Source organism: Crinia signifera, chromosome 4 (genome assembly GCF_055691185.1).
Source record: "Crinia signifera chromosome 4, ASM5569118v1, whole genome shotgun sequence".
In the NCBI taxonomy this organism is placed as follows: domain Eukaryota; kingdom Metazoa; phylum Chordata; class Amphibia; order Anura; family Myobatrachidae; genus Crinia; species Crinia signifera.
Genome location: NC_139220.1, coordinates 4,880,353 through 4,898,280, shown reverse-complemented (window position 1 = coordinate 4,898,280; position 17,928 = coordinate 4,880,353). Strand labels below are relative to the sequence as shown.

Sequence of the window (17,928 nt, the reverse complement as noted above, 5' to 3'; positions counted from 1 at the left end):
GGATCTATGATGCTGGGGTGGGGGGTGTAAAATAAACACCAGCTTATTACCTCCCCCCCCCCCTATACTGGCAGAGCGATCCCAGCCCATTCACAACTGCTGCCTCCTGTCACCTCTGGGTTTATACAGCTGGGAACCAGCTTTACCCTCCCAACACCTCCAGTACCAGGAATGTCACAGCGCGTCTGTGTGAGGTCACCTGCTCGCAGGGTCCATCTGTTCTCAATGTCCGAGATACAAGCACAGGACCGGGTGTGCTCTGACCATACCGGGTCACATGGGGCGCCATCGCCCCATATTTACAGAGCAGCGCCCCAAAACTAAATACCCCATCTCTGAGTAAAGCAGTGACAAGGTCTATGTACTAAGCATAAGGTGTGAGGTAAAGTGGACAGAGATAAAGTATCAGCCCCTAACTGGCACATTACAGACTGTGTGGCCTTTGAGCTAAGCCTTAGAGAGAGACAAAGAAGCAGCCAAATCAGCTCATAACTGTCATGTTACAGGCTGTGGGGTAGATGTATTAAGCATAGGTGATAGATGAAGTGGAGAGAGATAAAGTAGCAGCCAAATCAGCCCCCAACGGTCATGTTACAGGCTGCGGGGTAGATATACTAAGCATTGGCGGTAGATAAAGTGGAGAGAGATAAAGTATTTGCCAAACCGGCTCGTAACTGCCATGCTACAGGCTGTGCGGTCTATGACAGAGATAAAGTAATAGCCAAATCAGCTCCTAACTGCCATGTTACAGGCTGTGGCGCAGGTGCATTAAGCCTGTATAAAAGATAATGTGCAGATAAAGTGAAAGGAGATAAAGCAGCAGCCAATCAGCTGTGTTTGAAAATGACAGTTGGGAGTTTATTGGCTGCTTTCTCCTTTTACCTCATCTCTACTTTATCTCCGGTTTCTCTCTTCTCCAGGCTTAATACACCTGCCCCTCAGTTTGAAGACTGACAGAAGCTGTTGGTCAGTACTTTATCTCTCTCTGAGCCTCGGTATATAGACTCTTTTATCGCAAGTGTCTGAAGCGCCCATCACTGAAGCCCGCTCTATTGACCAGAGACAGTTTACTGGTTGGAGGGGGCAGATTGTAACCCCCAAACCTCTCCCAGCAGGAATGTGGGACTAGAAGTCCCAGCATGTACAGCAGAGAAGCTGTCATCAGTCCTGTTACAATCGGGTATATTGGACACTGCGTAGGTTTTGAAGCTCCGCTAAAAATAAAGAGAACCTTTTATCTCTGCGCTGAGTCTAGAACTGATCAATAGGGTTAATCGATAGGCGAGTGTGTTTAACTCTCAGTAGCTTCATTACACGTCATTGACACGCTCACGTTATCCGGCAATCGGCCTTTTTGTTTACCAAGTCCTTTCAGCCCCCGCCCGACGGCACATCTGCGCGGTGCTGAGCCTCTCTGCGCCTGGAGCCTGCAGTGTTCTGGGGACGGTTATCCACCGACTACTTGTAGTGATTCATTAATCTACTTACGGAGCGTGCGGCGAGATCACTCACCGCTGACCCACGTGTTGATCACATTAGGAGCTGCCTGTAAGCCACTTCCTCTAATCCTCTTAGAAACGGACAAAGTTACGGCTACGTTAGAGATCATATTGTCTGGCGGCAGAGTTTTCATGAAAACGCTGTCATAATATACTGAGAAAGGGCTAAACGTGTTCCACGGGGCTGTGAAATGGGTCAGATGAAATACAAATCGTGACCGTCATTTACAAAGTATAAAGCAGGCACTGGCCCTGGGAGCTGACAATCTGGGAGGTTATGTGGCAGATGATGTATAAGGAAGTCAGGAGAGCGTAGAGGACTAGATGCTGAACCCTCGCACAGCGCAGTACAGACCCTTCTGGGGAAGAGGATAGGAGCAGTGTACAGTAGTGATTGGGTTATAGAGCCGCTGCGCTGGGGATTTCGGGGGATTCAGCTTCAGGGTTTGATAAAATAGTCCCATGTCTGTGCTTGGGATCCCTCACGTGTTCAACTAAACTGACTGACTCTGCGTTAGGTGCAAACTGTTGTTTCAACACAATATAAATGCAGGCAAAGACCCATATAGATAGTATTGCAGTATACGCGCCTGCTATGGGCTTATATACGTGGCTTTGGTACGCGCCTGCTATGGGCTTATATACGCGGCTTTGGTACGCACCTGCTATGGGCTTATATACGCAGCTTTGGTACGCGCCTGCTATGGGTTTTCATACGTGGCTGTGGTACGCGCCTGCTATGGGATTATATACGTGGCTTTGGTACGCGCCTGCTGTGGGTTTATATACGTGGCTTTGGTACGCGCCTGCTATGGGCTTATATACGCTGCTTTGGTACGCACCTGCTATGGGCTTATATATGCAGCTTTGGTACGCGCCTGCTATGGGTTTTCATACGAGGCTGTGGTACGCGCCTGCTATGGGCTTATATATGCGTCTTTGGTACGCGCCTGCTTTGGGCTTATATACACAGCTGTGGTACGCGCCTGCTATGGGTTTATATGCGCGACTTTGGTACGCGCCTGCTATGGGCTTATATACGCGTCTTTGGTACGCACCTGCTATGGGCTTATATACGCAGTTTTGGTACGCGCCTGCTATGGGCTTATATACGCGGTTTTGGTACGCCCCTGCTATGGGCTTATATACGTGGCTTTGGTACGCACCTGCTATATGCTTATATACATGGCTTTGGTACGTGTCTGTTATGGGCTTATATGCATGGCTTTGGTACGCACCTGCTATATGCTTATATACGTGGCTTTGGTACGCACCTGCTATGAGCTTATATACGTGGCTTTGGTACATCGCTGCTATGAGCTTATAAACACAGCTATGGTACGCACCTGCTATGGGTTTATATATGTGGCTTTGGTACATGTCTGCTATGGAATCATATACGCGGCTTTGGTACGCACCTGCTATGGGCTTATATAAATGGCTTTGGTACGCACCTGCTACGGGCTTATATACGTGGCTTTGGTACGCAACTGCTATGGGTTTATGTACATGGCTTTGGTAGTGTTCCCTCTAGAAATGAGGGTGGGCAAGGCGCCGCAGCGCAAGGGGGGCAGACTGGGCCCGCCGACGTCACAATTGTGGGCGGTCCCGGGCCGCGATGTCGCGAAAAGGGGCGGGCCCGGCCGGCGCCGTCACTAAAGGAGGCGGGGCCGGCACCGCCGAAGTTACCGTGCTGCCGGGGAAGCGCTGGGAATCGCCGTCTAAGGCGGCGCTGCGCTTCCCCGTGCACACAGCCAGGGCAGGCACCACGCTGTTTTAGCGGGGCGCTGCTAGCAGGGCAGGGCGCATTTTTCCCTGTAAAAATCAGGCAGGGCGCATCGCCCCGTTAAAACAGCCTAGCGGGAACACTACTTTGGTACGTGCCTGCTATGGGCTTATATACGCGTCTTTGGTACGCGACTGCTATGGGCTTATATACGTGGCTTTGGTACGCACCTGCTATGGGATTATATACGTGGCTTTGGTACGCGCCTGCTATGGCCTTATATACGCGGCTTTGGTACATGTCTGCTATGGGATTATATATGCGGCTTTGGTACGCACCCGCTATGAGTTTATATACAGTACATGGCTTTGGTACGCACCTGCTATGGGTTTATATACGTGGTTTTGGTACATGTCTGCTATGGGATTATGGCCCTTATTCACATTAGTGCGTACGCATGCGAATTCGCACGTTTCACCCTGCTACCCCCATTGCGCATGTGCAGCTAACGCACTGCGCATGTGCAGCTAACGCACTGCGCATGTGCAATCTAATAAAAAAGTACTCGCAAGCAATCTTCCGAGTAGATTTCTCAGTGCGAACGAGTGCATAGGTAGTAGGCGTGCAGTGGGCGTTAGCATGGGCGCGACCATTATAATGAGCAAAACTGGGCGTACACATGGGCGTACACATGGGCGTACACTATGAGTGGTGGGTGTGCTTTCGCATGAGTGCAAGAGGGATTGTTCCCCACAAACTCTAAACTTTTCGCAAGCTCAAAGCAGGTTTTTAGTTTCGCACACCTTGCTCCTTGTAATGTGCTCATTCGTACGGAGCAAACACACGCACAAAATTGCTAAATCAATGGGTAAATCAATGGCACCTGCACACTATTGACACCAATACATGGTTGATTTCTGGAGACAATGAACTCATGCACAACTTCTGATTGCATACCAACAGCAATCAAGTGTTACCAGATACAAACTTGTATCCAGCACATGGAAATAATTGAGGAGGGTGATGTGATTTAATTGATGTGTGAGAGGATGTTTGCTGCGTGCATACTAGTATTTGGTTTGCTAACATTTGGGGAGTAGAGCATGTTCGTTAGCAGACTGTGGTGAGTGTGCGTACAAAAATGTGTGGGTGCGAGCGATCCGTTACAGGTACGGGCAATGATAGTCCACCCCCCTTTTTAGTATGGTTGCGTGCGAATGATTTCGCAAGCACTATAGGCGTGCCTTCGCCCGATGCGTGCGTGTGTTTTTTTTTGTAAGAGTGCTTGCGACTGTGCATGCGAGCGCATGAACCTGAATGAGGGCCTATATACGCGGCTTTGGTACGCACCTGCTAAGGGCTTATATATGCGGCTTTCGTACGCGCCTGCTATAGGCTTATGTACGTGGCTTTGGTACGCGCCTGCTATGGACTTATATACGCGTCTTTGGTACGCACCCGCTATGGGCTTATATACGCGTATTTGGTACGCACCTGCTATGGGCTTATATACGTGGCTTTGGTAGCGCCTGCTATGGGCTTATATATGTGGCTTTGGTACGCACCCGCTATGGGCTAATATACATGGCTTTGGTACGCACCTGCTATGGGCTTATATACGTGGCTTTGGTACGCACCCGCTATGGGCTAATATACATGGTTTTGGTACGCACCTGCTATGGGCTTATATACGCAGCTTTGGTACGCACCTGCTATGAGCTTATATACGTGGCTTTGGTACATCGCTGCTATGAGCTTATATACGTGGCTTTGGTACATCGCTGCTATGAGCTTATATACACAGCTATAGTACACACCTGCTATGGGTTTATATATGTGGCTTTGGTACATGTCTGCTATGGAATTATATACGCGGCTTTGGTACGCACCTGCTATGGGCTTATATACGAGGCTTTGGTACGCACCCGCTATGGGCTTATATACGCAGCTTTGGTACGCACCTGCTATGAGCTTATATACGTGGCTTTGGTACATCGCTGCTATGAGCTTATATACGTGGCTTTGGTACATCGCTGCTATGAGCTTATATACACAGCTATGGTACACACCTGCTATGGGTTTATATATGTGGCTTTGGTTCATGTCTGCTATGGAATTATATACGCGGCTTTGGTACGCACCTGCTATGGGCTTATATACGAGGCTTTGGTACGCACCTGCTAGGGGCTTATATACATGGCTTTGGTACACGTCCGCTATGGGCTTATATACAAGGCTTTGGTACGCACCTGCTATGGGCTTATATACGTGGCTTTGGTACATGTCTGCTATGGAATTATATACGTGGCTTTGGTACGCACCTGCTATGGGCTTATATACGAGGCTTTGGTACGCACCTGCTATGGGCTTATATACGTGGCTTTGGTACACGTCCGCTATGGGTTTATATACAAGGCTTTGGTACGCACCTGCTATGGGCTTATATACGTGGCTTTGGTGCATGTCTGCTATGGGCTTATATACGAGGCTTTGGTACGCACCTGCTATGGGCTTATATACGTGGCTTTGGTGCATGTCTGCTATATCTGATATTTATGGGCAGATTCCAATAGAGGGGGGTCTACGTACCTATAACGTACATATGAGAAACCTATGGGCCAGCTGATGTCCCCGGCACGGGCAGCGGTCACCCTCGTGGTCTGTACTTAACATGACTTTATTTTCTGACTCCTATGATCTGCTAAGGGATTGTATGTACTTAGCACATGTCATCTGTAAATCACGGTTTGTTGGTTTATTTCCCCCGGCATCGGCCTATCCCGGACTCGGCAGCATTGTGAGTGAGTAACGTGTCCCCGGGGAAGGCCTCCACTGGATAATGTTTTATAGGTGAAATTTCTCATTTCAGGAGCCAAAAAGAACGTGCTATTAGTTGATTATTCCCATAACAAACGAGCGGTGTTCTGTTCCTACCTGCCTGGTCATTGTTCCTCTCTGTGTACGCTTTGCAGTGGTATTTGGATGGATTCCTGCTCGCTTTAAGCACAAAAAGCCATTTCTGTTACAATGGACCCTAACAACACAATGACGGCATTAAGGATTTATGTGGAGGTTTCATTATTTTCTCCTCTTTTGTTCCTTCCAGGATGTCTTCCAAGCGACCAGCCTCTCCGTATGGGGAAGCAGATGGACAGGTAGCCATGGTGACAAGCCGGCAGAAAATGGAAGACGAGACGACTGGAGGGCTCCCAGCCTTTCACCTTCCCTTGCACGCCAGCTTTCCCAACAAGCCCCACTCCGAGGAATATCAGGCGGTCTCTCTGCTGACGCAAGAGGCTTGTGACCACAGGAGTCCCACGTACCAACACAACACAATGGTAGGTTCTGCCGCACGTGTTATAGCGTTACCGTGTCCCCCGCGGCAGTGGCCTGGGCCGCCACCCACGCAGCAGCTATAGGCTGGGCTGCCGATCCGGGAATCATGCAAGGCGTCTGTGACACACAACGTTATCTGTAACACAAGTGACAGCTGTGGCAATAACGGGCAGGAGACAGATTTGACACCTAGGCTAACAGTCTACAGATGCGTATGGCCGGTGTAACTTTGGTGAAAGGGATCAAAAGTTCATTACAAACCCTTTGTCTGGTATAATCACTGGCACGCAGACCAGTATAACCAGTGCGGCATTACATGGGATGTTGGATTTACCTTAAAAGAACTACAAACCTCAGCCAATTTCTTTTACTCTGTTGCTCTGGGGATCAGGGTCGCTGATGCCTCAGATGGGCGATGGGACTGGGCGCAACTGGAAGGGTCTGGGGTTACAACGATGGAGGTGTGGTTGCAGCCCTTTTTTGTTGGGGGGGGGGGGTATCACCGCTACGTTCTGCTTTTAACTCAAAATTTCAGACTGCAACACCTCTCGCCATTGGTCCAACGTCATTGTATATTGTAAGTGGCTTTTCACACCTCACCTCTAAGAAGCGTCATTAGGGCTGCGGGAAACGATAAAAGGATTATGGGCAAGTGACGATTTATCCTGATATCCTGTTATCAGCATTGACAGTGTAGGATGGAGTTAATATTGTGGCGCAATGATGTAAGAATGTCTCCATCTGGGGCCAAGAACACAAGATACAGGATTGCGAGTGTTATTGTGTGATACTCGGTGCAATAAATCCTACTCTATCTGCGCAGCTGATATCAGTAAGCAGAGCGTAGTAAATTGCAGCATTCCGGCTCGGTTATCTCCGGCAGCGAGGATTTAATACACTTTGTTTTGCTGTGGAAGAATCTGCAGTTCCTGCCATACATCAGAGCGTGATAGGAAACGATCCCCAATTGTACCATTAACTTAATTCCATCTTAAACCGCGCTCATTAATTGAGATTAACCCTGGTACGGAGCAGCAAGTTGTGTGTGTACTTCTGCGAGGAAGCGATTGTTGCTTTGTGAATGCCGTGTTCTTCTCTGTACACAGAAATGTGATTACTTCTCTCCGTTCTCCAGCGTGGCCAATAGATTTCCAGGGATTGTGCTAAAGCTGGCTTACCCGCCATATGTGCAATGTGGCAGCGTAATTCCCTACATGGGATTTCACACATTTTATCTGTAAACCGATGTTTCTGGGAGAGATAGGCGCGCTGCGTTATCACAGGCGCTCGGCAGATTTGGGGGGATCCGGACTAGTTCCAGTGTGTCAGGGAATGATATTATACTTACAGGGGAATGCCACATGAAAGCTCTATCCTCGGATATAATCCTGGGATTTCAGCGCTCTTTCCGTTGATCTGTACATTTACAGGACTGTCATGAAGGAGGCCTGTGAGGGAACCATGGGGCTGAATATTACCCTGTCAATAGGGATTATTCTGCAGGAGAAAATGTGCGAGTCTCCGGGGCCTGGGTGAAGTCTGGTGGTCCCAAAGTTCTATGCATTGTAGCAGAGGATAACAGGACAGTAAGGGCTATGGTAGCACAGGTCAGTATACAGTAATACCGTGTAGCAGAGGATAACAGGACAGTAAGGGCTATGATAGCACAGGTCAGTATACAGTAATACGGTGTAGCAGAGGATAACAGGACAGTAAGGGCTATGGTAGCACAGGTCAGTATATAGTAATACAGTGTAGCAGAGGGTAACAGGACAGTAAGGGCTATGGTAGCACAGGTCAGTATACAGTAATACGGTGTAGCAGAGGCTAACAGGACATTAAGGGCTATGGTAGCACAAGTCAGTATACAGTATTACGGTGTAGCAGAGGATGACAGGACATTAAGGGCTATGGTAGCACAGGTCAGTATACAGTAATACGGTGTAGCAGAGGATAACAGGACAGTAAGGGCTATGGTAGCACAGGTCAGTATATCGTAATACAATGTAGCAGAGGATAACAGGACATTAGGGGCTATGGTAGCACAGGTCAGTATATATAGTAATTCAGTGTAGCAAAGGATAACAGGACAGTAGGGGCTATGGTAGCATAGGTCAGTATACAGTAAAATGGTGTAGCAGAGAATAACAGGACAGTAAGGGCTATGATAGCACAGGTCAGTATACAGTAATACGGTGTAGCACAGAGAAACAGGAGAGTAAGGGCTATGATGGCACGGGTCAGTATACAGTAATATAGTGTAGCACAGAGTAACAGGACAGTAAGGGCTATGGTAGTACAGGTCAGTATACAGTAATACGGTGTAGCACAGAGTAACAGGACAGTAAGGGCTATGGTAGTACAGGTCAGTATATAGTAATACGGTGTAGCACAGAGTAACAGGACAGTAAGGGCTATGATGGCACAGGTCAGTATGCAGTTATACATTGAGCACATACTGGGCCTGAATGTTGCAGTTATCTGTGCACCGCGCCCGCGGATGGAGGGTGGAAGGGCGCATGGATTGGGAACAGCATTGCCGGGAGGAATCTCTATCTCTAACCTGCCCTGCTTTTGGTTTGAATGATTTTTCTCCCCTTCGGTGATACAGACTTGTATTCCGTCCACAGATCGCGGAAAAGGGGACGGGCACTGACGTCTTGTGATCGCCACGCCTGAGTGCGCGGGGGAACACCCAGCATTTTTATTGGCTCACCCATAAAACACCAGCCCCCTCCCCTCACAGTGCGAACGCCATCGCAAGTGTGATACCTGCACAGAGGGTTTGTGCTCGCGCAGGTCCCCGCCATGAAACGGTGGCGAGTTCAGAACCGAGAGCGTGTGACACCCGTTATTATCCACAGCGCCCAATTACATAAACAAATAAGCAAGTAAGAGAAGAAAAAGCACATGGGGCAGAGGGCCCTGCTCGTGAGAGCTTACATTCAGAAGCAGGCATGTCCAAACTGTGGCCCTCCAGCTGAATTGAAACTACACATCCCAGCATGCCTTGCCACAGTTTTAGCACTCCCTAATAGCAAAACTGGCAAGGCATGATGGGACTTGTAGTTTCACAACAGCTGGAGGGCCACAGTTTGGACACGCCTGTAACTCTAAATGAGGCATTGAATACACTGGAGCAGATTGTTCGACGCCTGAGACTCTTGTTATCACTGGCTACGAATGATAAATATTGCACTAGCCAATCAGCTCCTGTCACTTTTCAAACACCTGACAGTTAGCAGCGGATTGGCTGGAGCAACATGTATCATTTGTTAACAACTGATAACCAGAATATCACACTTTGATAAATCTGCCCCAACGTGCGCCATCAGGCGCGTCTCTGCCGCAGTCTTGGGCCACACTGGCACCTCCAGTGCAGACAATCTCCCCCTGGCGCAGGACTGACGACCTTCCTGTTTGTAGTAGCATGTGCACAGCTAAGTTGTGCGTCACCGGCGCTAACCACCCGCAAGACACCGCTCCACCACCTCCCTCTCCGTCACGGTGTCAGAGCTCGCTGGCAGAGGGGCTAAGGAGGATAATCCTCACACGCAGCCTATAAACCCCTCTGAAAACCGATCAGCCGCGGAAAACTCCAAATCTCAGGGAACATGAAACATCGGCGTATTTGCCGGCGCTGTCAAATCAACACGGCGGATAGAGAACATGGGAGCGGAGATCAATGGATTATCCGAATACTAAACATCTCCTCTGAGGGGGTGTAACGGGCCCCATCGGCATGTGTAATAGTCGCACAGCTTACGGCAGCGCAGGAGGGAGATTTCCATAAGTCACGGTGGCAGCGGTATAAAGTGATACGCGGTGGCGATGGAGTGCAGCGTGTCCCAGGCTAGCAGGCAGCTTACGGCCTCTCGGAGCAGAGATTACCGCTTTATCTTGTCATACTAAATGAACGTGGCAGAGCCCTACTAACCAGCGCTGACCTCTTCATCTGCGGGATCGCAGCCTAGAGGAGAGATGGGATTTCAGACGCGGCTCCTTCCTCTATTCTTCTCTCTTCTGCTAGTTGATTAATATGTATGTGGGTGATTACATGCGCTCTCGGCGCTCGGTGCCGCTGGATTATCTCAGACGTTCATCTTTTAAAATAGAAATGATTCTTAGAGATAGTTGACGGGATAAATAAATGAGTCATTTGCCGCCGTTTGATCCCCCCCCCCCCCATTATTTTATTTTAGGATATACGTGCACCTCCATACCCCAGACATCTGATTGGGACCTTTGAGCTGCAGTGTATTGTGTCAGTGCTTGGGGACTGTGGCCTGACATAGGTGTGGAGTCTGTGTGTACTCCCAGGTGTCATTACCTGGTGACCTGTCCGCTGTGTGATGTGTTGTGGTCTTATAAGTTCCAGGAACAGTTTCTGCACAGTGGTGGTTGTATAGGGCAGGATGCACCCTGGGGCGATGCGAGACTCTTGCAGGGGGGACTGGTGTACGTGGTCCAGGACCAAATCAAATTATTTATGGTCAAAGTGATAGGGAAAATCATTGTGGACAATCCAAAGCACAACTCTGTCCGTCACATAATCCATTATGTGCCGAGCAGGGCCCTCCGTCCTCATGGCTTTTCCTCCTCTTATTTATTTATTTAGTCTGTAATTGGGCGCTGCAGATCCCTTGTGGCATCATTTAAATAAAGAATAATAATAAGGTTGGCGGGTAGCACAATTTACTCAATTTCATATTTTTTCCGAATTTATCAATAATAAAGTTTATCCCATGGGCCCCATGAACAAAATGCTGATCCCCTAGGATGCCGTGATTCAAGTTCTGGAAATAAATCAATGATTGATTTCCTTTCAGTCTAAGGACAACATGGGAGAACCATTTATTTCCTCCACTCTCGTTTCCTAAATGTCCTTTATTGGAAAGTATTAGCTAAAAACACTTGTACGTGTCATGACGTTGTTTCCCTCCATCTGTGGTTGGACAGAGCAGTCGGGTGGCTGGGTACATGGACTGGGACACGGGACGGAATGGACAGAGGAGGTGCTTCTTTTTCTGCCATCAGTTTCACGTTTATCTCTATGTTCTGTCACGGTCGGTATTGTCCCCGTGGCGTCTGATCTGTTTCTCTCGTTGTCGTCGTCTCTGCGTCGCTGTCTCCGGGACGTATTATATATGATGGGGATAATGCTACTAGTATGGTGGAAGCAGAATGGACTTTTAGTGCCAGAATATATAGAAGTGATTGTGGTGGAGAATTCTGCGTTACATTTCTGAAAGTGTTACATGTGTGTGTATATAATTATCTGCAGGTGTATGTGTATAACGGCAGACACACACGCACGGACACACACACACACAGACACACACGTTTATCTCTATGTTCTGTCACGGTCGGTATTGTCCCCGTGGCGTCTGATCTGTCTCTCTCGTTGTCGTCGTCTCTGCGTCGCTGTCTCCGGGACGTATTATATATGATGGGGATAATGCTACTAGTATGGTGGAAGCAGAATGGACTTTTAGTGCCAGAATATATAGAAGTGATTGTGGTGGAGAATTCTGCGTTACATTTCTGAAAGTGTTACATGTGTGTGTATATAATTATCTGCAGGTGTATGTGTATAACGGCAGACACACACGCACAGACACACACACACACACGCGCGCACGCAGACACACACGCACGGACACACACACACGCACACACGTTTATGGCTTTGTTCGGTGGCTAATTTCTCATTTCCCAGAACTTTTTAACACATCGAGAGCTGTCGGAATAATTGCATTTAGCACATTATTAAGTAAACTCGTCTTTCTCGGGTCTGTGTTAATTGAGACCCAACTTGCAATGATCCTTTATCAGTACCAGTTGTATAGCTGATATATAAATGGGAGGGTGAATGAGCAGGAAATCTATGAGATTAATTAGGGAAGATGGAGTATTCCTCTTGTACGCCGGCCCTGCGCTTTGTTTCTCGCTCTGTGTGTTACAGGAGCCTAAGTGCTCAATGGGAGCTTTTTAATTATGACTCTCTGTTTGATCTGACTCCATATAATGAATGGATTGCCAGCGACTAGTGTAGACGCTCCTCCACGTGCTGCCGCTGACTGATTTACATTTAACGATTCCCCACAAGGACGGCTGCTTTTGTCCACTGCAAACTGATGTACGGCGGTGACAATGGCGAGCAGACACCTTCTGCGGGGTTCAGACCTGGGGCTTTAATGCGTGTTATCAGGGCGCGGTTATTAGGGCGCAGGGATGGTTATCAGGGTGCAGGGCCAGTTATCAGGGCGCAGTTATTAGGGCGCAGGGATGGTTATCAGGGCGCAGGGCCAGTTATCAGGGCGCAGGGCCAGTTATCAGGTCGCAGGGCCAGTTATCAGGGCGCAGGGCCAGTTATCAGGGCGCAGTTATTAGGGCGCAGGGCTGTTATCAGGGCGCAGGGCCAGTTATCAGGGCGCAGTTATTAGGGCGCAGGGCTGTTATCAGGGCGCAGGGCCAGTTATCAGGGCGCAGTTATCAGGGCGCAGGGCTGTTATCAGGGCGCAGGGCCAGTTATCAGGGTGCTGGGACAGTTATCAGGGCGCAGTTATTAGGGCGCAGGGGCAGTTATCAGGGTGCAGTTATCAGGGCGCAGGGCCAGTTATCAGGGTGCTGGGACAGTTATCAGGGCGCAGTTATTAGGGCGCAGGGGCAGTTATCAGGGCGCAGTTATTAGGGCGCAGGGCCAGTTATCAGGGCGCAGTTATTAGGGCGCAGGGCTGTTATCAGGGTGCAGGGCCAGTTATCAGGGCGCAGTTATCAGGGCGCAGGGCTGTTATCAGGGCGCAGGGCCAGTTATCAGGGTGCTGGGACAGTTATCAGGGCGCAGTTATTAGGGCGCAGTTATTAGGGCGCAGGGGCAGTTATCAGGGTGCAGTTATCAGGGCACAGGGCCAGTTATCAGGGTGCAGGGCTGTAATCAGGGTGCTGTGGTCGGCCGGTTATCTGTGAATGGCGGAGATATCCATGTTCTGCGGGGGCATCAACGCCCTGATTTCATTTGACCTCATCCAACATGTTTAAAGTATAACATCTGGGGCCACTGTGGTGTATACTGGGGTCTTTGCTATTGATATAGAAGATAGAGGTAACGTTATACAGAGAGACAGGCACTATACAGGGTAACGTCACCCCTCACCCCTCTGTAGCATTACCCAGTGACTTGCTGCTGGATACAACAAGACTCTATCACTAGGGGGGGGATTCAGTTCTCTGTGCGCGGATATAGCCGCATCGCACCCATCACGTGCCACGACTAATGTCCGGGTACTTGGGCGCAGTGCTGGCACTACCTGCGGTAACACTAGACCCAATGCACTGCGGATAGCTGCTGACCACCCTGCTCAGCTGAGGCTTCTGGGGAACCCTGCCGGAACTACAGCCGTGATCTATAGTCCATAGGCTACAATAAGCTTCCGCTACCTGGAGATGGCGGTAGCTGCGGGGACCAATAGTCAGAATGTGTCACATTCCATATATTGGTAAATCTGGCAACATCGCATCCCATATAGAAATCAGTAGGGGATACAGGTGGGAGTGGAGGGGTCTGGGGTCTGCATTGCAAAACGTATGCGATGCAATCTAGTCCAATAATTGTACCGTGTATGGGCACCTTATGATAAATGGGGCACCAGCCAACCAGATACCAACTGTCATTTTTCAAAACATGACAGTTGGGGTCTGTAGTCCCTACAAAAAGCAGCCCCCCAATAATGGCATATGTCCAGCAAGAATCCTGGGTCCAAATCTAGGAGTACTCTTGGGTAGGCGCCCCGCGGCTCTTCTCTGGTACATTGCCCCAATCTTTTCTTAAGCTGCATACACACTGGGCGATATATCATTAATGATATGCACCATACCGATATCATTAGCAATATACTGTGAACAAATCATTTGCAGGCTCAATATCGTTAACGCTGCGCCGACCTACACGGAGACAACTGCATGAAATCTGTTTTTATATTTGCTCAATATTAGCCTGAACCCCAAACCTATCACCAGCCCTTAGGGTCTGTCCTGCGCCCCTATAGCGTCACCAGCTCGGGCAGCGGCTGACATTAGCGCAGCAACATTTTCGGAGGATAACACCTTTGTTATACTTCCCACTTCAGAGATCTGCAGCCTGTTATTAACATCCGTATACGTGGGAACCGGAGTTGTTCTGGGGTGTGCTGGCATTATCCCACACATTCCGCACACAGTGTATATACAGACATAATATACGGTGCATTGTGTTCCAATACAATAAGGTGCAATCAGTGTGGGGAATAGCACAATGGGAGCTGGGTGTCTCGCTGAGCTCTGTAAGTGGCCCAGAAGCACTCAGGAACCGCATCCGCACTGATCTTACACATCTGGGATCACTGGAGTTATATTATATATATCCCGATTTCTATTATATCCGATGAATATAATATAATCTTATATCATGTACGTTACTGATGGAGCTAAAGGAACATTGGGTCATTTCTAATGACATACTCACAACCATTAATAATATTAATGTATTTGCTGTTAACCCTTCCGGGAAGCGCTGACTCTGGCGTTTTCCGGGAAGCGCTGACTCTGGCGTTTTCTCGGAAGCGCTGACTCTGGCGTTTTCCGGGAAGCACTGACTCTGGCGTTTTCTGGGAAGCACTGACTCTGGCGTTTTCCGGGAAGCGCTGACTCTGGCGTTTTCTTGGAAGCGCTGACTCTGGCGTTTTCCGGGAAGCGCTGACTCTGGCGTTTTCCGGGAAGCGCTGACTCTGGCGTTTTCCGGGAAGCACTGACTCTGGCGTTTTCTGGGAAGCACTGACTCTGGCGTTTAACTCGCTCTCTCTGTCTCTCTTGTTTTTTTAGGATATCGATGGCAATAAGTTGATTTCTTCATTTGCCACGCACAACTCCGCTACCTCACCCATGAAGGCAGATGAAGGCGGGAGGCAAAGTGGCGAATCTTTATCGAACGCCACCTTGGGGACTCCGGAGAGGCGTAAAGGTAGCTTAGCGGATGTGGTGGACACTCTGAAGCAGCGGAAGATGGAGGAGCTCATTAAAAACGAACCAGACGGTAAGACCTTGATAATGGTTGCCATACCGCGTTATTTGTGTACATGTCCGGAATGTATCGGGGGGGCTGCCCCTTTTGGGACCGCGCTGAGTTTCTGGAGCTTGCTGATTCAGTTACGGTTGTGGTTTATATCGCCTTTTGCTTGTGCGGTTAAGCGAGGAATTATTAGCGCCAGGTTTGCATGGCGGGCACGGTCGGTAATAAGGTGGAATTGCATGAGATGATCCGTTTGTGAGCGCTGACCTACATCATGGATGTCCTGATTCCGTCGGCTGAGCCGCCGCTGTATCTGGCAGTCGGGGCTCTGGGCCTGGATATAGCCACTGGCAGTGTATGCTAATCAGCCAGAATGGGGGGGATTGTGGGATTGCTGTCTCTCTATGTCCTATAGCAACTTCTAGAAAGAATTAAGTGCAATTGGAATTCTTGACATAGCTGTGATTGAATCCCTATTGTGTCAGAGTTCTAGAGCGTGTTGTGTTGTTTCCAGGTTGTGTTGGAATAGGCGACCTTCCTTACACAATGCACTGTTGCAATATTTGGCACTTTACCTTGTTGACAGCCAGTTGCTTTGTCTCCTGCAACAAAAGGTGACTATAGCGGGTAACGTTTCCTTTGTGTGCTCTATATAAACAGGGGAGGTGTGGAGGGTACACGTCCGCGCTCGCTCTGTGTTACCTGGCGATGATGAACCCTCCGCGCTCGTCTGCGTTACCTGGCGATGATGACACGTCTGCCATCTTGTTTGCTGCTGCGGCAGGAGTGGAAACGTTTATAGGGTGTTACATTGTCCGGGGTTCTCTGTCTGGGGTAAATGTGTCTGGCGTTATATTCACGTCATTGGACTTAGTATCCTGTACATTGGCTGCGTGATCCCGGCATGTTCCCCAATCTGACACTCGCGTGTGTTCGCACACATACACTTTACATATGAAGTAATCCTGCTCCGACCCCCTAGGCGTGATAGTGGTCTAGCCTCTCCCCCTCCCTTGTAATCCAAGGGTCTCAATGCCCACCTTAGGCAGGAGCATTGGCTGCTAGTGGATCATGCTTTCCATACGTGACGTAACCACGTTCTGTCTGCACGTGAAGCGCGTTTCGTCAGCATGTGAGCGCATTCCGCCAGTACCTGAACTGCTTTCCATTAGCACGTGAAGTGCGGTCAGTCAGCACGTGAAGCCCGTTCCATCTGCACGTGAAGCCCGTTCCATCAGCACATGAACATCTTGTTTGCCTGCTTCTGTCTCTGCGTCCCGCTGAAACGTGAGCGAAACGTGTCTTCACCTCAGGCCCACAAGACGCGTAACGTTGGTGCAGGCGGCAAGGCTGCTCCTGTTACTGAAGGACAGGCAACAAAGCGATGTGTAAAGCCGGAGATTTAAGTACGAGATTGCGTATATTCCGGAGACCCCATTAGTAAAGGTCAGAGCGAAACATTAAAATGGATCCCGAGAGCGCACATTATCTCCGCTTTATGAAAATGCACAAACAAAAGAAGTGGGGACTCTTTGAAAATAAGAGGGAGAGAGAGAAGAAAAAAATCTGTCCGACGTGAGAGTCCTCTCTCCTCGCCCCATTGTTCTATTGTCTTGCAAAGGCCATTAAAATGAACAGCGGGTTGTGGTGAAAATTTCATTAAGCCTTTGTTCAGTCATTATGACAGAACCATATTCATAGCTTTGTTTTTTTACGCTTTGAATCGCTGTTTTTTTCCCCCTGATCTCAATACGAACCCAAAAGTTAAAAGTAAAGAGAAATAAAAGAGCGGTAAATAATGGGAGACGCAGGAAAACGGGTCACCGGGTGTCACCAGCCTAAGTTTCTAGATGGGCACTGAAAGGGGACCTCTCTCTCTCCTGTTTCCACCGCACTTCCCCAGATATTCATTTCCATCCGTACGAACGATCTGATTCTGTATGAAGTCATCCAGAGTAAATACCTGGCTCGCTGCATCGCGTGTCCCCGAGATCCCGTGTTCTTCGTATTTCTTACCCTGCAGCAGAAACCGTTGCATTCAGGATGTGTGTGATGATTTACCTGCGCACATTAACCACCATCCTCCGCTTCCCTTATAATATTCACTTTATTATCTGCTCCTGACACAGTCTGTAAATCACTGGGAGGTGGGGGGGCTCATTCCCCATTATACAGCCCACTGAACATTTACCACCTAGCGTATAAATCGTAATGAGGACAGGAGAGGGGCAGCCCTCGCCCCTCTCACAAACTAATTCCTTTAACAGCAGATTTTCTCCTTCTTATAAGAGCCAATGTCAGCCATTTTATTACCCTTCCAA

The 17,928-nt window shown here is 49.0% G+C and overlaps 1 protein-coding gene across 5 annotated transcripts in view; it reads left to right on the top strand.

The window, feature by feature from the left end:
• SOX5 (SRY-box transcription factor 5) overlaps nt 1-17,928 on the top strand; it is a 210,015-nt gene that overhangs the window by 35,419 nt on the left and 156,668 nt on the right. For 4 of the 5 annotated variants that reach the window (XM_083180809.1, XM_083180810.1, XM_083180808.1 and 1 more), the window contains exons 2-3: nt 6,332-6,563; nt 15,421-15,631. In XM_083180809.1, coding sequence (XP_083036935.1) covers nt 6,333-6,563; nt 15,421-15,631 — 442 coding nt within the window. In that variant the 5' untranslated portion in view covers nt 6,332. The remainder of the gene's footprint in view (nt 1-6,331; nt 6,564-15,420; nt 15,632-17,928) is intronic. The other variant, XM_083180812.1, reaches the window with a different exon arrangement.